This window comes from Lipophrys pholis, assembly GCF_963383615.2.
Source record: "Lipophrys pholis genome assembly, chromosome: 2".
NCBI lineage: Eukaryota > Metazoa > Chordata > Actinopteri > Blenniiformes > Blenniidae > Lipophrys > Lipophrys pholis.
In genome coordinates, this window is record NC_137636.1 from 33,533,371 (window position 1) to 33,558,692 (window position 25,322).

At 42.9% G+C, this 25,322-nt stretch overlaps 1 protein-coding gene across 3 annotated transcripts in view; it reads right to left on the reverse strand.

Moving 5' to 3' along the window:
* Positions 1 to 25,322, reverse strand: part of phkb (phosphorylase kinase, beta) — a 145,827-nt gene that overhangs the window by 56,168 nt on the left and 64,337 nt on the right. For all 3 annotated transcript variants that reach the window (XM_080493391.1, XM_080493389.1, XM_080493390.1), the window contains 4 exons: positions 18,968 to 19,025; positions 17,858 to 17,935; positions 15,996 to 16,154; positions 15,549 to 15,643 (listed from right to left, as the gene is read on the reverse strand). In XM_080493391.1, coding sequence (XP_080349517.1) covers positions 15,549 to 15,643; positions 15,996 to 16,154; positions 17,858 to 17,935; positions 18,968 to 19,025 — 390 coding nt within the window. The remainder of the gene's footprint in view (positions 1 to 15,548; positions 15,644 to 15,995; positions 16,155 to 17,857; positions 17,936 to 18,967; positions 19,026 to 25,322) is intronic.

Genomic DNA, 25,322 nt, shown 5'->3' on the forward strand with positions numbered 1-25,322 from the left:
GTTCTCCTGGATTCCTGGATGCTCTCCTAGACACTCTCCTGGACGCTCTGCTGGACTCAAGGACGCTCTCCTAGACGCTTTCTTGAACTCCTGGACGCTCTCCTAGACATTCTCCTGGATTCCTGGATGCTCTCCTAGACGCTCTCCTGGACGCTCTCCTAGACGTCCTCCTGGATTCCTGGATGCTCTCCTAGACACTCTCTTGGACGCTCTCCTAGATGCTCTCCTGGATACTCTCCTCGACGCTCTCCTCGACACTCTCCTGGATTCCTGGACGATGTCCGAGACGCTCACCTAGATGCTCTCCTGGATTCCTGGACGCTCTCCTAGAGGCTCTCTAGATGTTCTCCCTCTCCTCATCACCCGGCCCACCCACATCAGAAAACGCTGTCACCCCAGGGACTTTCCAGCAGATAAATTACTACGTTTAATCAGAAAATTCTTCTGTCTCACAACCGCTGCTGACAACTTGCCTGTTGTTTCCTGCTTGAGAAGTCGTACATGTATCAAAGAACCAAAGCAAGACTCAGGTGCTCAGAGTCAAGGACGAGACTCCCTGTTGTCGTCTTGATTGCTCATCGTCTGTCTCCTTCAGTTCTCTTTAGATCCTCACACACATCAAACACACTTTTAAGGAAAAGATGTCCTCTGCTATGTATTTATAATCCTTTAACTAGAATCACTGACAACCAACCATGTAAACTGGATAATATCACCTGCGTTAGTAGATGAGTGATCAAAATGAGTGAAATACTTGGACTTGACAGATTAACTATTAACCGTTACAATTACAAATCTAATAAGTAGATGCGTCATTGACGGCTGTTGCCTGGTGGAGGTGACTTTTCAGTAAGGTCACCATCTTGGATGAGGACCTGCTTTTCTTCGGGTGTATTCACTTCTAATGAAGAACACATACAATCAGTTCTTCTATTACTTCAGGTGTTCCACAGGGTTCTGGCCTTTGTCCCCTGATTTTTTACCATCTACCTTCTCCTGAAATTTCCCTCCATCAGTGAAATTAAAAGCAGTTTTTTGGGAAATTCGCTCAAATCAAGCGGTGATTGAATCGAAGTCTTCCTGATTGGTTCTAAATCCACACTTATAAAAAATTGACGACATCTAAGACTTCATTTACACAATGATTTCAAGTGAACTTCCATTACATTGTTGGTGTCCGTCTAAATGACAACAGTGCTTTGGGCTACTGAAAACACAACAAAGTACAACTTTTTGTAAATGCGCCGACTCTGAAATCTTGCTCATGGTCCTGCTCATCACGGCCATAGCACTTGTTGTGCACATGCTCAGTAGATGGACAATAAGAACAATGTTTCCTCCAGAAGAATCGATCAACCAGCAAACCAACCACAGCTGGATCCAGTATATGAACCCGCTGATATTCAGTCCAGTTTGAAGTCAGGCGGTGGGGTTCATGTGCTACAAACAGCTTGCTGGGTTAAAACCAGGAGCTCCCTCTCCACACTGCACAAGGCAACACGTTTATGAGACTGTGTCACATATGACGGCTTTATATTTCTGTAACTACATCAAGTTTCCAAGAAAATACCTGATCAACTATCCGAACTCAACTGAACATCACCAAAATTAAACCATCTTCTTTTGTTCAGCATCAAATCAATCACACATAACCCCTCAGAGTCCAGAGGAGCAGGCTTTAAAAATAAACCTGCAGTTTGTTTCATCGCTTAAAAAAGTGTCAATATGTGTTTGCTGTAACAATCTCTGGGTTGAAAGCTGAACTGCCTCGTGAAAAACAGAGCACTTTAAAAACCCCTGTGGTGCAATGTGGGCTTGTATGCTGTCAGCAGTAATGATAGAACAGCAGCTAATGGAGGCCAAGACGCGACCTCGCAGCACACCGAGCTTCTCTCATGAATCCCACATCCAGCTGAAGCTCCAGCAGACTTGGGTACTGATCCATGTGGGGTGGAAGACAGCAGGATGTGACAAGGAGGCTCAAGATGAGTTAGAGGAGAACACAGGAGAACCAGAGCTGGTCCACAACCCGACAGCCTGACAAAGGAACAAGAAGGGTAAAACCAATCAGACACCTCTAATGGGCCCCTGGCAGCGACAGCAGCCTGCAACCCCGGGGGAGAGCACAGAAAGCAGTGCAGAGTGTGAGAGAGAGATAGAGAGAGAGAGAGAGAGAGAGAGAGAGAGAGTGTGTGTGATGTCCATTTCCCTGCAGGTTAAGTCAGTGGCCATCTCTCCGGGGCTTTTACTGTCACAGACCACTGGGTTCGACATTTCCTGCTGCCATCAGGCCATTTGGCAAACAGCAGGGTTTAGCACACTCTTTGTGTGTGTGTGTGTGTGTGTGTGTGTGTGTGTGTGTGTGTGTGTGTGTGTGTGTGTGTGTGTGTGTGTGTGTGTGTGTGTGTGTGTGTGTGTGTGTGTGTGATTCAGTGGGGCTCAGATGAAGTGCAGGCGGTGCTTTGTTGGTATTCGGGGTGATTTGGGGGGCAGGTGTGTGAACCCCCCTCCAGGACGGGGAGACCCCACATGGTCTTCCTCAGTAAGCAGTGGTCACAGTCTCCAGAGCGCCCCCCTCTGGCCTTCAGCCTGTGTTGCTGGGTGTCATGGGTCTTGGTGTGGTGCTGCAGGTGGAGGTGTGTGATTGGAGAGACTGATGGAAGCATCGGATTAGTTGAGAGGTCCGCCTCCAGTCAGCAAAAAGACTCAACTCTTAGAAAACGACTTAGAGAACTCCTTAGATGAAGCTTGTGTTTGTTTGGTTATTTGGTTTGAGGGCAGTTGTGGTGAACAGTCTTTTTCTTTTTGTACAAGTTTAGTTTAGGTCCTTTTTTTTTTTTTTTTTTACTGTAGGAGAGGTTAAAATTAATCATTTTGAGAAAAAGAGATTTTATGTGTTCTTTTGGATTCAGTTGACCTTAATTTAAATTATCTAGAAGTTGGTTTCTACACTGAGAGGACTTTCCTTTCATTTTTATTTATATATACTGTATCTATACCTTCATTCTGTTTGTATCCTGAGTGAAACAGTACATTTACCTGGACAGGTGCCTGCTGATCTCCCTGCAGCCTCTCACATGGATTCCACACAAACACATTTCCATCGCACACAGAGAGAATATGACAGTCTGCTCATTTCCACACTCCTCAGTCTCTCAAGGGTACACCTGCCTCAGTAACATCCTGCAGCGAAGCCAGTGGAAACACTGTTAGATCACCTCTCCACTGTCGAAGGACGAATCCTCCACAGCACAGATACCATGAACACAACTCAGGTTTATCTGGAGGAAACACCTACTACCATTATTCAAAAATAAGGTCAGGAAATAAAAATGAGAAATATCAGCACATTGTGAATTTAATGAGCTACAAATCTTCCGAAGGTGGAGGCATGGAGCCATCTGTTGCCTTCTTTAGAGAGTTTCTGAGGCATCAGATGTTTTCTAGTGGTGAGAAGTGACGGCGTATCGGTGAGTTCATCACCAGAACTCCTCTCCAGTGATAGATTTAATCTGTGCTTTATCACTGTCCTGCTGAAACATGCACAGTCTTCCCTGAAAGAGAACCCTGGAAGAGAGCAGATGTTCTAAAGCCCGAAGATACTTTATATCATTAATCCTTTAAAGAGCCCCTTTAGAAATATCACTCTAAAGAGGGTTGTATGAGCATATCTTAACATCAGCCTTTTTACATGTGACAAAATATGCAGGAACATTTTATACTGAACAAAAGCAGACCTATTTTAATATTTATATTGCATATATTTCTCAATAGATTTCTTTAAAGATTACATGTTATTGAGTACAATTGTCTAACTGCATAATGTAGTCTATTCAAACACGTACTCTATATAAGAGCTACTAAAAGCATAAGGCCTTAGTTAAAAAACTTCCAGAAATTTGTTTTTACGTGAGAAGCTTTGTCAGGCAATTTTAATTATTCGTTCACTATATGTTCAAGTGAAATGTATCAATCAGGTAAAGAAAGATTCCCAAACAAATGGAGCAAAACATGATTCTATTTCAATGTTCAACATATTTTCATGAGATTGAAAGAAACAAATCGAGATGGTGAAACCTTTAAATCTTCATACTGCTACTAAAGCCCTGAAAACGCATCATTTTTGTTTCAGAAAAGTTTTACATTTACACAGCAACATTTTGAAAATGATATCCGTTTCCATGGAAACAGTGGAAATTATGAAAACTATGTAGTTAGCACGTTGGGCCATTAGTTGGTGCTGTTGGGTGGTTTTGTAATTAAATCACACACACATGAAGCAGAGGTTTCAGGACTTTCTCCTTTTTGATGTTTTGATACTCTCGAGACACAAAGTAGTAAGACATATGAAGTAACTTGTGTTTTAAAAAGATAAAAATAGAAGACTGGGGCAACAAGCAGTTCCAGAAAAGATTGTTCGATTTGTTGCGGCTCGTCCACATTTGGAGCTTTTTGCTCGATTTGAAGAACTCGAGTCTCCCTTCAGCTGAGAGAACATATCTAATGCATCAATGTTCCATATACTGCAACTGTTGGGACACATTATGCATTTCTTTTATTCATCAGTCAAGCAAACAAGTACTGTATTGTTTTGGGGGCATTCATTTCCATATTGTGAGAAAAATCAGTTTCCACTACAGTTATACAGAACCACTGCTCTATAATCCACCCCCCTTCCCCACCCCAGCCATTTTTCTCCTGCTTATCCGCTTCCGGGTCATGGGGTTGGCTGTCTGAGCACTGTCACCCAGATCACACTGCACCGATTACTGCTCTATAATAGTTAAGACAACTAAGTACTTCAAGAGCATTCGGTTAAAATAAAGGTTTAGTCTGTTCAGAATTTTGGTAAAAAAATCTAAGTGACAAATCAGGAAACTACATCTTAATAGTGCAAAGAGTATTAAAAGAAGAGGAAAAGGAGAACAAGAAAACAAAAAAATGAATAAGAGGGAAAAGGGGATCAGAAAAGAGGAAAACAAGCTGAAAACAAAACTGAAAAAAGGAAGAAAAGTACACAAAGAATCAAAAGAAAAAGCACACAAAACAATTAAAAAAGTTCCAACAAGGGGGGAAATATAAAGGAAAAAACTGAAAAGAAAAAAAGGAACCCAAACGAATCGGAGCTGTGTGGGCTCAACTCTGACTGATGGCTGTCTTCTATTAACCATGTTCTCACTTTGGAGGGGCGTATGGTGTTTTTGGGGAGTTGGACTCGGCTCCTTAGTTCTAATGAGAGGAACTCTGAAAGCTTCTGCATAACAAGACATTTTGGACTAGTTCATGCTCCTTTGTGGGAAGAGTTTGGGGATGACTCTTTCCTGTTCCAAAGTGACTGCACCAGTATACAAAGCAGGTCCATGAAGACCTGGACGATCCAGTTTGAGTCCTGAGCTCCACCCAACACAACACTTTTGAGACAAATTAGAGCGGAGACGACAAACACTCTCCGAAAGCTTGTGTAAAAGCTTCCCAGAAGAGTTGAAGCTGTTGTAGCTGAAAGGGTGGACCAACATCAGACTAAATGCTCCGGTTAGGAATGGGAGGTCACTCAGGTTCACCTGTGTGTGAAGGCAAGTGAGCAAATACTTTTAGAAATATAGTTATTGAGGCTGTAGTTGAACTTGAAGGCCTCTGTGGTGTTGAGTTATTGATACATGAACACATGGATGCAGAAGGTGAGACTGAAGATCTGAGCACATTAAACACACATTAAGTGTGTGACAGTAGCAGTTAGTTCAGGACGAGTCGCTGCGTCCGCTTCATGTAATCGCGTGTTTGTCAGCGGGAAACGCCACGCCACGCTCCCCGGGGTGCTTTTGATCCGACTGGCACTCGCAGCTCCCTGGAGGAGACGTGTCTGTCCTGCAGAACAACGCAGGCTGGACGGCAGCTGCTAAAAGCTCCAGTCGCCATCAGAGCCCGGCTCACAAAGCCGCAGCACAATGACATTTCTGCTCACATTATAGCGCATCTGTATATTTATTCAAGATGGCCAACTTTATCTGATCGCTTCATACAATATTTACTGCAATAGTAAAAGCCTCACATAACTCAACAAAACATTAAACTTGCAAAAGCACCTTCTTTCAGCCTCCTTTTCTGAGGTGGAACCCACATTTCCCCCCGCTGAGACGCATACTTCATTAAACTTTAATGCACTATGCCGATGACATGGAAATATGTGCAAAATAATCACTTTCTTATTTAGACGTTGAATTGATGCTTGTGGTGCACATTATTAATACGAAGTGCTGAGGAAAAGTGCTGCCATGTCAGCAGCAGCTCAACAGACGCCGCAGGACTGCTGGAGTCACAAAACACTTTACATCATGTGACCACAGGAAAACTACAGGGGTCAAAGGATGAACCCTTCTGAAATCCAGTACAACAACATAAAATACTTTAATATGCTCAAACCGACCAAGACATTCAAACATTCCGTTTATCCTGTTTACACGGCAAAGCTTCAAGCCAAGACGCATCGTTTTTGTGTTTCCGTTTCAGAAAGATTTCACATTTACACTGCAACATTTTGAAAACGAGGTCCGTTTCCAAAGAAAACTACGTAGTTTTCATGTTGGGCCACTAGTGGGTGCTGTTTGTTTGTTTTTGTAATGAAACCACACACACGTGCACCAGAGAACAATACACTCTAAACATCAACATTTCATTTATTTGTTTGAATGCGATAGTGCATATTGATGTACAAGTCATCGTTTCAGGTGATTATTGGAAGTATTCTGGATTTAGTACAAGGGTAATTTCCATCTGTTGTACCACATAAAACCATGAAAACATTAACAATATTCGTACATGAACATTCTATTGGACAGACGACCAAGTTGGATCGTTATTACGGTGACCGTCAAAATAAAACTACCAAGTCGAGGAGAATATGGACTGAGAGTCATGACACTCTGGAGGAAACGTTGTTCTTATTGTCCATCTACTGAGCGTGTGCACAACTACTAGTTGCTACAGCTGTGGTGACTAAGTCCAGGACCAGCGTTTCCATTGTCTACATGGAGAAACGTGTCCATGTTTTCATAAAGTTGTGTTTTCAGTGGCTCTGAGCAGCATTGTCGTGTAAACGAACACGCAAAACACAACAAAAGTTTTGTGATTACACTTGAGCACGTCACAGTTTAAACACAGCCTCAGAGATTTCAGCTCGTCTCTTCAGGGCTCACTGCACACTGTGACATCAAGTCTAATATAACTTGTAAATTGAATCAGTCCGAATGGAATATTTTAGATATTTGGGTGGAAATGACTGAAATGACACATTAAGAATTTAAAGGGGTATTGGCGCAGGATATATGAGCGTGTGCGGGCTGGCAGACCTCTTGGAAGACATATTTTATTCAAACCTTTGGTGAATGTCAGAGCTGATGTCAAACAGGCCGGAGGTAGCTTTATATAAGAAGCAAACAGTCCAACACTGTGGGCATAATCTCATTCTGCCCTGTGGAATGAACTGAAGCAGCGACTGCAGGAGACCCACCGTAACATTCAGGAGGAATTGAAATATGAATAATAAACAATATGTACGAAAGGCCTGGAAAAGTAAACACACAAACACACAGACATGGTTTGTAGAGACGAAGTAACGTGCAAAGGTGGATGTATGTTTTTGAAACACAAACATTTTTTCCCAGAGAGGAAGGAAGAGTGTGCAGATCAGTCCTTAACAGCATGTGAAAGCTCAGCACGCCTTTGTGCGCTTTGTGCCTGCGGACCACAACACTGGCCAGAGTGAAGCACAGGGAACCAGACAGCTGCTGCACACACACATACATTGAACTACACACAGCACACACAACCTGTACAGACTGCAGCCCTCTCTTAAAACACGAAACAAACACAAAAACCAGGCCCAGCACCTCCTCTGATTCCTCCTCCTCCCTCTCGTCTCCTGTCCGCAACCCACACGGCTTGAGAGAAAAACGCCGAGCCGAGCCGGAGAGATGCACGAGTTCAACAGGACAGGAAGAAGGGAAACAGACTGGGCAAGAAAGCAAGAAGAGAGAAAGAAAGAGGAGGATGGAGGAGAGCACATTAAAGCTACATCCAGGGTGTCTGTTTGACCTTGTGAGGCGCGGCTGCATGAATAAACAACCTCGTCTAATTTCCCCCGGCCGAGGGCAAGGACGCAGGTACAGGCAGGAAGAGGAAAACTGGGCTGAGTAGCTGCAGTGACTCCGCCTGGAGAAGAAAACACGCCTGACTGCAGCTCTGAAGAGCCTCAAAGGTTTCTCAGACTGAAGAACACAACCGTACACTACAGAAATACCACAGAAACCTTCCTCGTGGAAATGAGCAGAAAAGCATCAATCCGCCAGGTGAAGGCAGTGATACAGATTAACTCTTTTCAACGCACCTGTTACTCACTTAGGGGCCTTTCACATTGGGACAGTCCGGGACTCGGTTCACTTGGGGGGAGGGGAGCCGAGAATTTTCACACCTTCATTTGGTTCGGTTGGCGTTCACATTCACTTTAGAGACCCGAACAAACCGCCTGGAAAATGTCCCGCAATTACAACGGCCCCTGGTTTGGGGGCGCTGTCGCCTGAAACAAACACTGGCCAGAGAGGAACTAAAGAAGAAACACGGATCATTGATTGGTTCGCACCGAAAGCAGAAGTTCCGCCGCTTTAGCCTGTGCTGGCTTGGCTAGTTAGCTCGTGGCTAATGGGTAGCTACAAATAACTGCGACATATAGTCCTCAGACCAGATATCAATGAGAGTCTTCCTCACTACTACTTCTTCACTACTCCACGTCTGGCCGCAAGACATTTTCCAACTGTTTCTTTCTGCGTCTAATGCTTCTGATTCGCATGGTTAGCTTTGGTTACTACCCAGAATGCATTGCGCACTACGTCACGTCCTCTACCCCGTCCTCTCTCTCTCTCCGTCCACTATAAAGATCGTTTGTAAAGGAAGCGAGACCGAGGTGTCTCTTGTTAGCTCCGGTTCAGAGTTTATGGGCGTGTTCTTGTCGCCCAGACGAAACAGTCTCTCCATGAAGAGAACTGCGGTCTGGATCAAACAGGGGAATGTGAACACGCCCTTAGAGGAGTATATGCCTGGTCGTCAGCCCATACAAATGTCTGTGTGCTCCCGTTGACAAAAAGTTTATAGAGTATTGTTCTCTTCTGCATGTGTATATGGTTTCATTACAAAAACTAACAACAGCTCCCACTGGAGGTGCATGAAAACTACGTTTTCTGTTGTTTCCGTGTAAATGGACATCGTTTTCCAAACGTTGGGGCGTAAGAGTAAAATGTTTTGAAATGAAAACGCAACAAAACAATGCGTTTTCACTTGAACGGTCGTCGAGTCTGAGTCAGAACGTCTCCCAATGTGCAGCCGCTCAGAGCGGAGCTGGCCTGTAATGGTCAGTGGTCAGGAGCTCAACTGGAAGTGTGTCAATCCTACAGAGCAGCTTCTGTAGCTCTAACTGCTGCTTCTAATAGAAAGACAATAGAATACAGAGTGAAAACGTGCTGAGTGTTCAGAACAGGCTGATCTGTCTCACAATTGGCACAAAAAGCATCAGAAGTTGAACACAGGGAGATCCAGTACATGGAATACTGATAAGACTGAGTGATGTAAGTTAATGCTACGGTGGTTAGAACTTTACATTGTACAGAATGGATTAGGGTGGCAGGGCAGGGCACAAGGTAGAGGAAGAACATATTTTAGGTTGTTTGTCAATAGTCTAGGACCCTTGGAGAGACGTTAATGTTGCTTCTGAGGAGGTAGAAAAATAGTCCATGCACAATGTGATGCCTGTAATCGAGAACAAGATTGGATGTTTATGTGGAGAAAATGAAGAGTCCGACCTCTGACAGCGGAGTGAGAAACCACAGAATGTGATTTCTCATTAATTTGTTGTCGCACTAGATGCACAAGGTTTATTATTTAGGAATATTATAATTTTCTCTCCCACATTCACATTCAGTCTATTCTATGACATTAAATAAACCCAAACAGACTCAAAGGTTAACATTCATTATCGACTTTAAAAAGCAACCAAATGCATATTAAATGAGAGCAAATGGACCTCATCACTGTCAGTGAACCACAGGAAGGTCTATTTCTCTTCTCAGAGATGAACTGGAAGCAAAGCGTCCACACGTTAATACAGACCACATGTAGCTGAAATTATCAAACTGAATGCGGCTGGCTTTTGTTGTCAGGCTGCATGCAGAGCCGAGTTCACAGTCGACTGTCACGCTGCCTGCAAATCCAGTTTCTACACGGCGTCTCTGTGATAAAATTTCAGATAATCTTGAGAAAATATGCAGCCTCACCTGAGGGGAGCCAGGCTCTGCTGGAGCTGCACACGAGTTTGGATGCTGAATTCATGAAAGCGGAGCTGCCAGCACAATGGAGCCGCACGCATTCATCCTGTTTTCCAACTGAGAGGAATCAGGCGCCATATAGCCGGGCTGACGCTGAGCTGCTGAGATTTTATCAAGAAAGACAAGGCTTCAGATCCTTTCTGTTTGATCCCAGCTCAAATCAATGTTCAGTGCCCAAATGCACAGATAGCATGGATTTTTATAAACACTACATCTATTTTTTTTTTACCCCTTCAGCAACCCAAATGATTCAGATCAATGAGTCCTAACGCGGCTGTTTGGACTCCAGGGGGAACATCTGCTGGTGGCAGGTGTGAGCAGATTGTTTAGCTCACCGATAAGATAAAAAAAACACACAAGAAACAAGAAAGGAAACAACAGAGGAAACTAAACCCAGATTCAGTGGGATTTAACAGTCGGATGCCATCATGTAGTCTTTTATGTGAACATGGATGATTAGTTTCAGTGTACATTACCTGTCTGTTTGATATAAACTGGAATGAAATGAGAGTTTTCTGCTTCATCTGTCCATTAATAAATGCGTCTCAGTTGGTGGAGGTCGTCTCTCAAGGAGGGTTGCTGGTCCTATTCCACAGCTCCCCCGGCCATACACATGTTGAAGTGTCCTTGAGGAAGAGACTGACCCTCAAACTGCTCTGGATGGACTGAGTCCCTTGCATGGCAGATGTCTTCATTTGTGTGTGAATGTGTGTGTGAATGGGTGAATGTGACTGACAGTGTCAGCTTTGGGGACTGCTCAAACAGTGGAATAGCGCTACATACTCTAAGTGACATCTAATCAATTTAAATATGCTCTATAATCTTTATCGAAGTCACATTTATGAACGAAAACCAAGATCTTAAGCTCAAACCACACAAACAACTACAACATAACTTTATAAAGTACTTCGATTAAACATGCAGGATTTAAGTGAATTACTGACGAACCTCCTTTGGCAGTAGCCTGAAACATCTTGACTCACCAAACAGAGGCAGAAAATGAAAGCTGATTTCTTAGAAGATAGTGATACAAGCCAGAGATGACACACTCAGCACAATAGATGTACCACCTGATGACACAAAAACATGACCAAAGGAATCCATCAGAGAAGCTGCTGGGTCCTGCAGTGCTCCAAACACACTCAGACGAGATGAGCCCCCAAACACTTTCTTCAGGATCACTTTAAAAACCACAACAGAAGATGAATCACTTTATCTGCAGAGCTTCAGACGCTCTGTTGTCGAAAGCTTAAAACAGGGTAGGATACAAAGGGATATGTGGGTGTTTGTATTATCACAATGGAGCCCGACTCGTGTTGCACAAGTCTCTCTTCCGACACAATATCAACCAGCAGCGGAGAGAAAACTGATGGAGAAGAAGATTCAGACCTCATGGTGTCTGCGGGACGTTTAACGATCATCCTGGCGGCTTCATGGTATGAGGAGCAGCTTTTATAGGTGATAATCACAAAATTAGCCTCAATCTTGTTGTGAAGAAGTACAAAGACTCAGAACATGCATGGAGAATCCTTACCAACTGCTTGAAACAGGCTTTAAATCTCTAACCCACAATCCGTGTGTCTGTCTTCTCCTATTGTCTCCTATCAGCTAACGGCAACAGGAACAGCTGGAAGTCTCCTCCTCTGAGTCTGGTTCTGCAGAAAGTCTCCTCCTCTGAGTCTGGTTCTGTAGAAAGTCTCCTCCTCTGAGTCTGGTTCTGCAGAAAGTCTCTTCCTCTGAGTCTGGTTCTGCAGAAAGTCTCCTCCTCTGAGTCTGGTTCTGCAGAAAGTCTCCTCCTCTGAGTCTGGTTCTGTAGAAAGTCTCCTCCTCTGACTCTGGTTCTGCAGAAAGTCTCCTCCTCTGACTCTGGTTCTGTAGAAAGTCTCCTCCTCCAAGTCTGGTTCTGTAGAAAGTCTCCTCCTCTGACTCTGGTTCTGTAGAAAGTCTCCTCCTCCAAGTCTGGTTCTGTAGAAAGTCTCCTCCTCTCAGTCTGGTTCTGTAGAAAGTCTCCTCCTCTCAGTCTGGTTCTGCAGAAAGTCTCCTCCTCTGACTCTGGTTCTGTAGAAAGTCTCCTCCTCCAAGTCTGGTTCTGTAGAAAGTCTCCTCCTCTGACTCTGGTTCTGTAGAAAGTCTCCTCCAAGTCTGGTTCTGCAGGAATTCTCCTCCTCTGACTCTGGTTCTGTAGAAAGTCTCCTCCTCCAAGTCTGGTTCTGTAGAAAGTCTCCTCCTCTCAGTCTGGTTCTGTAGAAAGTCTCCTCCTCTCAGTCTGGTTCTGCAGAAAGTCTCCTCCTCTGACTCTGGTTCTGTAGAAAGTCTCCTCCTCCAAGTCTGGTTCTGTAGAAAGTCTCCTCCTCTGACTCTGGTTCTGTAGAAAGTCTCCTCCAAGTCTGGTTCTGCAGGAATTCTCCTCCTCTGACTCTGGTTCTGTAGAAAGTCTCCTCCTCTCAGTCTGGTTCTGTAGAAAGTCTCCTCCTCTCAGTCTGGTTCTGCAGGAATTCTCCTCCTCTGAGTCTGATTCTGCAGGAATTCTCCTCCTCTGACTCTGGTTCTGCAGGTTTCTTCCTGTTAAAGGGAGTTTTTCTTTTCCTCCATCTCCTACTTGCTCATGTGTCGTGTCGGCTTTTCTCTGTAAAACTACCTTGAGGTGATGTACTCGGTGCTATAGAAATAAAATTGAAATGAATAGAACTTGACACAGAAACCAGAAACTGGTTTCGGTGCTGAACAGAACCGGACAAACAATAAGCCACGCCTGTCATCACTGAGAGTTCATCAAGACTTTAAACACAGACGTGCCTGAGAGAAGTCGAGGGCTTGTTGCTTCCGGTGACCAAAGACACGAGACGTTAAAAAAATTCAGGCGAGCAGGTGCCAGCAGAAACCTCCAGCTCTGTGATCGACTGACTGTCCTGTCTGTAAAGGTTTCTGGATTTGTGGTTTCACAGATGTGAAAAGACGGTTTCTCAGTTATCGTCCCGTTATCTGGGAGACTGGATGAAATGAAAAGTCACTTTCTTTATAGAGCCGGTAAAACGTAAGACGGTAACTTGCTGCAAATATTAACACAGTATTGAGAGATCAGAAATCTCCTCCTACAGCTTGTAAATGTCAAAACCTCTAAGAGGAAAAGAAGCGGTGAGTGTGGAGGAACGATCTGCTCAAGAGAGGGAATAATGAGGCAAATCCTCAGTGTGGCTTTAGTTCCTGTACAGAATGACACGAGTTTTCGTTCAGTGTGTGCTGAGGACATAAAGAAGCTCAGTGAGGCTGAGCAGCAGAACAGCGCAGATCAATCGGTCCTCCTGTCAGCTCAACTTCTTCCAGCATTGAACCTGGGACACCGGCACTTGGTTTTTTTTTAATTTGCAGATAATAACATACTTGGGCAAATGATCTGAACTTTAACAGATGTTCAAACACTTTGACTTCTTTTAAGTGAACCAATTTTAGAAGAAGTGTTTCATTTCATTTCAGTCAGTAGAACTAAACACTAATAAAACTGTTTATACGTTACAAAATCTGATGGAATTACTCAAATTGTGCAAAATTATACATCATTTCAATTTATAACTTTTTCCTTTATATCACTAATTGAAATATTTCTAGAAAATTAAAATTTCAGCTTTATTTTTTTGAAAGGATAATCGAGGTTTATTCACTTTTGCTATTTATTGGGTTAATACATATGCATCAATATTAACAAACCGTTTTAAAGTGCAGAGAATACACGGTGAAAATGGCAATATTTTCACAAAAAAAAACAAGCAATAATTGCAGAAAATGACTTCAGTCTCAACATAAAGCCAATTTAATGAAACGTTCTCGTACAAAATGCAGTGAAACGTCCAGAAAACTTTCCAACCTGCTGTTGAATTCTGGGTATTTTCATAAACTCCCCCTGACAGCATGGACAGCATTTGAGGCTCGTTTGATGGCAACCAGGTAGTTTGCTTTCATGGCAGCATCTCCGATATCTCAGCTCAGGTCTCAGTGTTGTGTTTTGTCGCTACTGTTAACAGATTTGTTTGTTGTGGGGTTTTTATTTATTTTTTAAATCTATGTTTTCTTTGACTTTTTCACAATTTGCTTGGTGGTTTGGTGGCTGGGAGCCTCTTGCTGGCCAGTTTTGGCCCCCAGGCCTTAAGTTTGATGCCAATGATGTAAGCAGAAAACCGTTTTATACTATTACATTATTTTATGTATCACGTGTTCAGTAGTTTTCAGTCTGGAAGAAACTAAATATAACATGATATATGCTATAATAGATTTGAACACATGCAGTCACTTGCCTCATGAAGGTTTAACTCTTTATAAGACACGGTGTTATTTTAGGTAAAACTGAGCACATTTATTTCAGAATTTATAGCTTAAAATTAAAATCCATAGCTTATTGAGAAGTAAAGTCCAACAATGTATTATTCACAGAAATAATTTGAGTTAGTATGTTCAGTGCATGATTTCCCATATCTTAAACACGGCAGTGTTTCTGTGGAGGGTTTCTTTTCTTTTACAATTACTGAGTCGTGACGTACTAGGGAAGGATATTTGTTCAATAATAAAGGAGCTTACATGTCACTTATCAAACACGGTGAGAATGTTGAAACTGTGTCTCTGTCATGTGTTTGTGTGCAAACCTGGTGTCATGATGTGTCACGTTTCAGTCTATTTAAGTAAAGCTTGTATGAGAAACTATACTTTACTGAATCAGCCCAAACACAGCAAGACTTGTTTCACCATGAAACATTTATTTAAGAACTCTGTGTATTGAGGAAGCGTGCGTGTCTTTGTGTTCCCACTGTGCATCAAAAATAAAGAAAAGTAGAATAATAACTCTGCTGAAAGGTTAAGAGTGAAATGTGTTGAAAGTGTACTTCAGTCCTGGGATTTTTACACTCATGCAGTCTTTTATTTACACTTTGAGGTTTGGACAGACCAAGAGAGTTCACAGTGAGTGGGCAGAGTGGAACACCCACTCACCGCTCACAGCAGGAACTACTCAGTGCTGCTTGACATTCAAAATGAAGCTTCTCGTAGTTTCCACAACGTTACAGGACTGTGGCTGTTCTCATGTTTACTGTGGTAAGAAAAGGCTTGATGAGCACTCTGTGTTAAAGATGGCTGCCGTGAGTGTCACGTAGAAGAAATGTATGAAGTAAATGAGAGGAGACATGAGCTGACCTGGTTGGAGTATCGCATGCTGACGTTACGCTGGTCCTGTCGAGGCACGTAGCGGTGGATCGGATCGATGTCTTTAGGGCTGATCAGTTCATCCACTGGAGAATCAGCACACACACACACACACACACACACACACACACACATCACTGACATGCATGTACACAACAATCTAGAGACAATCTGGTCAAAACTGAGCTGAAGGTTTTGTTCAAACATGAAGACTAACAATGAAAATGTGGCTTAAACCCAGGATGTCTGTGCCCACTCACACACACACACACACACACACACACACACACACACACACACACACACACACACACACACACACACACACACACACACACACACACACACACACACACACACACACACACACACACACACACACACACACACACACACACACACACACACACACACACACACACACACACACACACTTACCCAGCAGCTTGGCGATGTTGTACAGGGCCTGACCCCACAGGAAGATCTTCCCGTCGCGGCCCGAGTTGCTGGGGAAACGCTTCTGGCTGCCATGTTTGCTCTGCTCAGCCTCCACGAAGTCAGCGGGGACGTAGTAGTACTTGGGGATTACTGCGTGTCCTGGATGGGACAGACGGAGATCGGACAGTGAAGAGACACTTTCACACACGAGGAACGGCGGAGTGTCATGTTTCTCTAGTTCTGTCCTCTAAAAGTGCGTATTTGTATCTCATGTTGTAACCATCTCATGAGGCGGAGGCAGGTGGTACCTGGGACTGCAGGAGGAAACCCACCCAGTGAGAAACGCATACACACAGGTAGAACATGCAAACTCGGCCTCAGAGTCCAAAACCTTGTTACTGCAAAGCGAGGCTATGAAACGTTTCTCCACCCAATGAAAGGATGAACAAGTTCACCTTTAAATGACATTAAAACACCTGGTATTTGTATTTAAAAACCTCAAGGCACCAAGGCCTCGTTTACAACGTCTCAACTGAAAACGCATCATTTTCTGCGTATGTATTGAAAAACTTTTGTGTTTGCACAGAAACATTTTGAATTTCTGTTTTAAGAGGATCCGAGCACCGTTGTTGTGTAAACAGTGTTTACACTTGTAAACATTGTCGTGTGAACGCAGCCTAAAACTGTGTCGAAACCCGAAACCTGGAACATTCAATTCATTTAAATAAGTTGTTAGAAGAGTCTTTTTTTTTTTTTTTACATATATCAAGTACAACAAAGCAGTTTCTTAATGCACAGGATACAATTTCAGTTCAAACCTAAAGGTAAAACAAGAAACCAGCACATTCAGCGCAAACACAGGTCCTCATTCACTGAGAGAAAGTGACGTCTTACTTCCTGTGAAGATGTTTTATACACTCATGTATTCAAATAAACCTGCCCTTGCCACTGAACAGTGCAGTACTTTGCCGCATGTGAATTAACCCTTAACAGCCTGCTTTGTCTGCAGCTCTACTAGACAGCATTGCTTCTAGTCTGCCCACACAGTGTTAAACTAGTAAGTTACATACATACATACATACATACATATAGAGGTTATTAAAATCACCAGGAATCTGTGAGTGAACTTCAGGTATCATTTTGCGATGATCCTCAGGTAGACTGCGGAATTCAAACCCGCTTATGCGTCGTGCTGCTGCCATGTGATTGGCTGATGATCTGTTTGCATTGCCGAGTGTCTGTTCCAGCTCAGCCATTAGAGATCATTACTCCCCGGAAACACGGCCGCTCCCGACGAGCTGCTAATACGTTTAAAGCTTTAGACCCGCCATTAGCATCAATGGTGGGGGAGACGAGACGCAGCCGTGTGCTATCCTCTAAAGCCCAGCCAATTAAGTTGAGAAGTTTTGTTAATTCATACAGAGAGCACAAAGACTCTGTGGAGACATTCGGGCCAGCTGAAGTCAGCTCTGTCTCACATCATTATCCCTTCTGCACTCCAATTATCCCCCTTCTATGATGAACGGACCAATAGCAGCAGCAGCTCCTGACAACTAATCATCCGACTGCCTCCCCTCCCAGCGATGGTGCAGGTGAACCAGGAGAGGCCGGGTTCAGCAGGATGGAACGCCCCTCTGCCAGCCGCGCTCGCAGCATGCGCTGGATGAATATTTATGAGGGGAGTTAATGAGAGGAACTTTTCATTGCTAAGGGGAGCGAGAGGCAGAAACTCCTGAATGAACATGTATTGATATGCTAAGTCAGAGAAAGTTACTGTGTATGAGTGTCTGCTGGTATTATCATGTCATTCATCCACCAGCACACGGGGATCTGGAAAGTAATCAATTACTCTGATTACTCACCCTCATATGAGTGGAAGATGATGGGATCAAGGAGGTCCTCATACTCTTTCACCTGGTCCTTATTTCCTCTGAACATCCCTGAGAGAGGGAAAGTGAGAGAGAGAGAGAGAGAGAGAGAGAGAGAGAGAGAGAGAGAGAGAGAGAGAGACAGACAGAAAGACAGAGTGAGACAGACAGACAGCCACCAAAAACACAACAAGTTTTCTGTTTGTACGAGAAAGCGATGTCGTGTAAAGAGGTCTCAGTGTTTCGAAGTCAGAGTGAAAGTTTATCTCGTCACCTGTGGAACAAACTTCCTCTGAATCAGGTTTTACACTCTTTGTTCAAATCACTAAAAGCTTCACTTGTCTTTAATCGTCCTTTCATGCATTTCCTCCTTGCTCTGTTATTATCATCGTTTTAATGTTGTTCATATTTGTATTGCAAAATTATCGTATTTTAAAGCGCCATAAATTACATCGTCTGGCTGTTGCTGTAGAAATTAACTTTCCATAATTTCTGTGTCCAAACATTTAATGAAAAAAAAGTTTTCCCGCTTCATTGGTCAAATCTGCTGACGTCTCGGCTCTCCAGTGTTACTTCATCTGAAACAGTCAATGACTACATTGCAACACAAATCGCATCCGAGCTGTTTAAAACAAACTGCAGTTTGTTTTAGTGTCCTGAATCTTCTCACTGTGTCTTTACTGCCCTTTTCTACGGTTTGCTTTGTGTAGTTCTGCCTGTTTAGGTTCTGACTTGACTCCGTCTATTAGCAGAGCTTTAATAGCCGTTTCATGCTCTCTGAGCTGCTGATAGACTGCGCCCATAAAAAAAGAAATAGCCTGAGATGAGACAACGGGCCTTAAATCAGACGCTGTGCTCTTTGTTAAAACGTCAGCGGGTAAAAACAGCCATGAATATGATTCACTCCCATTTGGATTCGCATTTGCGCCTCCCATCTATTTCTGATTATTCTCTCAGGTCATCAAAAAAAACCTTCAAGTGTTTCTAAATTGTCTTTGAGTCCTCTAACACCTGGAAAACAGCGGAGAGGTAATCTCCTGTCAGCCGCTACCAGTCGGACCCTCTGGAGGCCTCGGCACAGCGGCCCGAGACAAGCAGGCTTACCGTCGATCATCATGTAGATGAAAAATATGGGGAACTCGCACTCGATGCCATCAAAAAGCTGCAGGAAGACAGAGAGAGGAGGAATTATTGTTTTTCCATTTCGGCGTAAGGCGAGGGGACTTCAAAGTGGCGGGTGGCTGAACTTTAGTAGCACTGAATATGGAAGAGTGAGGCGGCGGGAAAATATATAGAAAGACGTGACATTGTGAATGAAAAGCCAGAACAGAGAGGAATAATAATGCTACCTCGCAAGGTTAACGTTTCTTTTTTCTGTTCGGTTCAAAACTATGTTGTTTGTTCTGGGAGGACGTCTGAAGGTCTGAAATGTCGGAAAGTTTATGAGAGAGTGAAACACACAAAGGTTCAGGCAAAGTTTTGACGGTGACTGGCTGTGAATCCGTTTAAAGATCTAATCTACTTTTACAGGATTCACAAGCATCACAAATGTAACTGTCGTATTATGATGAACACATCTGAAAAGCAAATGTTTGAAAAACAGAGAAAAGATTCTGATGCACCAGCAGTTGAGTCATCCTGAACAGTGAAGCATCAAAGTAAAATAAATCATTTTCATAATAAGCAGAAGACAAAGACTTGCACATCTCTGTCCCACACTCAAGCAATCTCATGCAAACACACACCATGAAAGCTTCAACTGAATTGTTCGGCCAAATTAAAAATGCAAAACGTTCACTGGAGCACGTGAGCAGCTTTTCCAAGCCATGGAGATTCATCCTACTTAGATATGTGTGTCAATAATTCTGATAAAAGATGTAAAACCAACCAAGAGTGCAACCTTGCAAAGTGTGCAGGTGAACGGTGCACTGGAAGCAACTCTGCTGCGTTTGCATGTTAATGAATTTAGTCAGTACTTCCACGATCCTCACTACACTTCGAAAGTGCATTTTTCTATATATATCACCTTCAGAAAGTACAAATAAGCATTAATTTATGTTGCTGTAACATAAAGTGAGAAGATTAAAGTCACACGAGTGAATAAACCAACCTGAGTGCCTTGTATTTAACAGCCGTCGTTAACATGTGGCTCCACAGTGCTTTCATTACACGGCACAGAAATGTTTTATTTAAGGTAAAGAAAGGTTGACTATGAGCAGTGACACGTGTAGAGTTTCAGTTTCAGTGTTTGTGGATATTAGTGTTGCTTTCCACAGAGTTGACCAACCTGCTGCTGAACAGACTTGAAACATAGTTGAGAATTTCTGGCACTGCATTCAGTTGGTTTAAATGTCACTAACTAGATGGTGACGATTCTGTGTCGATAAGTAATTATTAATCTGAGTGTATGAAAACCACTAGAGGGGTTCATCAGTGTCAGAGATCGAGCCCAGTCCCTGACGCCTGCTGAGGAGGAACGAAATCACATTAATGAGTGGATGTGTAAGAACTTTCTCCATCTTAACCCAGAATAAACCGAGGCCAATGTTTTTAGCCCCAAAGAGGAAAGCTCAGTGCTCATCCTGACTTCATTAAAAAATTAAAAAATAAATGAAATCCTGACTCCATGTAGAAGAAAGATTAAAGGTTAAAGGTCAACACTCATCATGTCTCACTCAGGACATCAAACCAATCAGAAATCTGGGAGTAATTCCGGATTCAGACCTGAAATTCAACAACCACATCAAGACAATAACAAAATCAGCTGACGGCTGCCTGAAAAATATTCCAAGAATTAGAGGATCACTTCGTAAACTTCTACCTGAGGTTTACTCTCCTTTATATTCCGTTACCAATTATTTGGTTTTAATGTATTTCCTATATGTTTTCGTTACGTACTGTGAATTGCCGCTCGTCCAAATGGCGCTGGAGAAATAAACCTGCTTTGCCTTGAATAGTTGATCCTCCCACTGAGTGTCCCGCACGCCATCTTTCACTTCTTCACAAGACAACCAGCAATAAATCCAAACGAAGAAAAACCTCGGAGGTTCAAACTGCAAATAATGAAAAAGGGGGTAAAACTGCAACAAGACCTAAAAATGACCATAACTGACAAGTCGAAAAGGCTAAAAGTTCAACTAAAATGGTTAAAAAGAAAAATAGTAAAGGCAAAACAGCAGAGAAAAGTAATAAGGTGTCTACAGATCTAAATTGTAGTTATGAAACCATAACAACTGCAGAATCAAAACAGTGAACTAGTATGTCGATATCTGACACTGATCTAGAGTCTGAGTTCTGCTAATTCAGCATTTTGCAAAAAATTAAATATCGCTGGGTTTGTGTTCAGCTCCTTTATTCTGGTTGACATCTTCCACGTCGACTTGAGCAGATGCACACAAACAGGTTGCAGCTGTGCCTCAGTGAAATGTAAATACAACCAGTCGCTTGTGAAACGCCTTAAGAACAACTTGGCATTGATTTGTAGTCAGTCTCTGGAAGTCAACTGCATGGAAGATATTTCCACTTCCTGTGTTTTAAGAAATCCAAGTGTTTGTGACGGGTGACGGTTGAGGCTTGACAGGCCCTCCTGTCTGCTAGCACGTGTCTGGAGGTTGTTCGGATTCAGATTTAATTGAAGCATCTCAGAGACACATTGCAGGTCATTGACTGACTCACTGATTGACTGAATGTGAAGAAGTGAGAGATAGACCTCGGAGCAAACACTCCAGCCCACACCATCGGTTTCTGGATTATTCTCTGGGTCCCACTCCATCAGGTTCCCCACTGATTTACACACACATTCAGGTTTATAAGGTTTGTAAGGATTATGTTCCCAGCCCTTCATTTTAGGAATCACCCTTTCACACATCTGACACAGTTTAAGTAAAGCAACCACTGCTGAGTGAGCTGGAACACACCTTTGAACTCAATCTGGTGGGTTAGGAGGGCAAAGTTCACCACACCTGATGGCAACGCCCTGACAAACACATAAATATATAATAACGGGACCCTTAATATATCAAGTACACTATACAGAATGTATTTGTGAAGGAAAAACCTCACTGGAACTCACACAATCACTTTCTGGATTATTCTCTGACTCAATCAGGCTTTGAATGTGTCGCACACACGGTTGCTCCATCATTATGGGTGTTTGTAGAAAATTGCAGCAATTGAGAGAAACTGCACTGGAAAAGTGCTTCTTTTTTTTTTTTTTTTTTTTTTAATAAAAATCCCGCCTCCTGAAATCACTCACTATTATAATGACACAAAAAAAGAGTCAGCTGTTTCAGCCATGTTTTTATGATTTGTTGGCACTTTTGAGTCCTGCTTGGTTGTTTCATGTCATGTTGTTCTGGGTTCGAGGCATTACTCCCGTTTCTTAGACTCTCCTCCACACCCACGCTACACTTGTGTTGAATATATTTATGTTTCACATTATTTCTGTTCTGATCTGTCCTCCGGACCGTCGTCCACTGCTCATCTTTAGTTTAATTAGGCCACGTTTACATGACAACTTCTTCGAGTGAGAATGGAAAACCTTTGTTGCATTTTGGAATGTTGTTTACATGAAAACGGTGCTTGGAGCCACTGAAAACACAAGGTTATGAAAACGATACTACTGTGCACCGCAGCAGTAGTAACTAGTAGTGCACATGCTCAGTAGATGAAAAGTCAGAACAATGTTTGCTCCAGAGTCTCATGACTCCCGGTCCATATTTTCTCCTGAAACTTGGTAGTTTTATTTTGACAGTCACCATAATAACAATCCAATGTATTCGTCTGTGTTCTTCTGTTGTTAATGTTTAGAGCGGATTGTTCTCTGCTGTATGTGGGTGTGGTGTCATTACAAAAACAACCAACAGCACCAACTAGTGGCCCAATATAAAAACTACCTTATTTTCAGGACGTTGCCATAGAAGGGCAAAGCTTTTGTTAAATGAAAATGCAAAAATTACGAATTTTTCACTTGAAAGTTTCTCATGTAGATGGGGCCTTAATTGGCTTTGATGCTTTTGTAATAAAGAAATTCCAAAAAATAAAATCCCTCAGTGGTTATTAAAGCTACCACACACGGGGCAAGCAGAGCATCATTTTATACAAACAGGACCCAGCTCCAGTTCTGGTTGTCTGTGTCGGTCTCAGCTGGAATGATACGAACAGTTTCTGCTGTTTCTGACGGAAAAGTGTCTGTCAGACTTGTGGGTCATGGAAAATATACAGAAATCCTCTGTGTTATAGTTCCCCGGCATGATATGCACAACAATGAGAGTTTGCTTTGTGATGCTTTTCTATTCATTCATTTATTTATTTATTTATGTCTCCAGACTGTAATAACGTGTGATGATGTGGTAAAGTCTTTAATTATTTACAAATTGTGGTGGAGTGGAGTTTAGATTGTAAGCTGGCATTTCACATGTAGATTTTCTGTCATATTATTTATATTTTATACATTGTCAGGAAACCAAATGTAAAAGAGGTCAAACACTTTGAGAAATACTGTTGGCAGGTTTGGGGCTTCAAGTTTGACGATCTAAACTCTGAAGTTAAAATGACCTCTTTTAAAAAGCCTCGGCTGATATAAAGATAAAAAATTCTTCCTGAAAGCTGCAAGCAGCCTCGGTCGAGACCTTGCACTCCGGCCAGTCAGGGTCAGCCCAATCATGGCCTCTGGCCCATTTAAATATTGAGAAAATATAAATCTTTAAGGTTTTAACAAACAAGGACTTTTATTTTGGGTATTTGGGTATTTTAGTTTGAGAGCCAGCTCACCCCTGGCCGAGCTAAGAACGGAACATCCATTTGGAAGATTTCTATTGTCATTGTAATAAACAAGGACCTTTATTCTGAAGGAGGTTGGGGCTTTTATTTTAACACACACCCCTAACCTAGCTAAGCACTTCATATCAATTTTAAAATCCACATTGTCATTTTGGTAAACAAGGACTTTGAAGGAGTTTGGGGCTTTTATTTTGACAGTCAGAAACTGCAGGTTAAGTGGTCACAGTTTGACGTGGTATTGCGCAATCCTGGGTGGGAATGACGCAACAGTTCTCACCACCTGCAAGTCAGACTCACCATTTTCATCCATATAACCACATTATAAATGTCATTTGAAATCCCGGGGAAAATAAAGATGACAGCCTGTTTGTCCCTCGCCAAAAAGGTCACGTTTTATCGAATTATCCCCACATGTGGTGCATCGACTTGTTCGGCAGATTCTTGTCGCGCTCCTGATCTGCTCGCTTTGTCAATAGGGCTCACGGTTTAGCCACAGTCCCCACTAGTTCGAGGTGTTCTGTCAGGGCTGTTTTTGAGGAGACATTTTGGTTTTCCCATGTATTTGAATAAGAGGAGGGAGGCGGACGGAATCGGCGTTCCGAGCTTTGACCGACTAACAGCAGCCAAACCACCCGAGTATTTAAAAAGTTGTATACAACTTTTGAGCAGAAGCGTCTCCTCTGTCACTGAATCGTGTTTTGAAGCCGATACGCTGTGATCTGAATATGATGAGCTTTTGAGCGTGTTTAGGGGTCAAATCTGGGTCCAATGACACGTCAGGAGAAGAAACAAAGAAGAAACATTACAAATACAATAGGGCCCTCGCCCCTTGCCTTTCGGGTTTGGTCCCTGAAAATCTGTGAATTTAAGAGCATGAAACGAATCATTTATAGAAACCCGGAGAAAACTCGATCCACTTTAGAGCCTCGGTGGTAAAATAAGAGCGATTTCAGTCGGTGTATGGATTTCCAATGGATTTCGTCTTTTGAGAATAATTAAAGTATTGAAACACCTTTAGAATAAATATAGATAAATTATTGAAATCCAGTGATTCAGTCTAGTGATGCTTATTGCATGCTGTCCTACACACTAAACAATCTGGATTTGGCATCATCACAACCAGTTCATACAATGACCAAGCTGATTTTTGTCCATCATGGTAAACTACAGAGTTCTGCTCTGTCTTTGTATCTCATCTTTATCAGCAATCTCCAGTCTGAGCAAAGATAAAGCAGATTATTTCCTCATATCATCTCAGACTGGTCGAGCCGACACACCCAGAACACAAGTCTTCTCCAGTTCATCACTGCACTGTGCAGATCTGCACGGCCTCAAACTATGAATTTAACAAAGAAAAGAAACGATTGCCGCCATCAGGCTGGGAGAGGGGGAGAGAGAGAGTGAGAGAGTGAGAGAGGGAGAGGGGAGGGGGGGGGACAAGAAAGAGAGTGGAGAGAAGGGAAGGGGGAGGCAGTCACCCAGTGAGGCCGGTGCTTCTTGGCCCAGTGAGGCTGTAAACAGACAGAGATCCCGGGGGTTTTGTGCTCCAGCAGCTCGACTGATTGGTAAAAGTGTCTGTCACACACTCTGCTGCTGCTCTCTGACAGCAGGAAACACAAAGTCTCCCAAACAACAACAACAGCAGCAACTACTGTCAACTGCAGGGACGCAGGGTCCA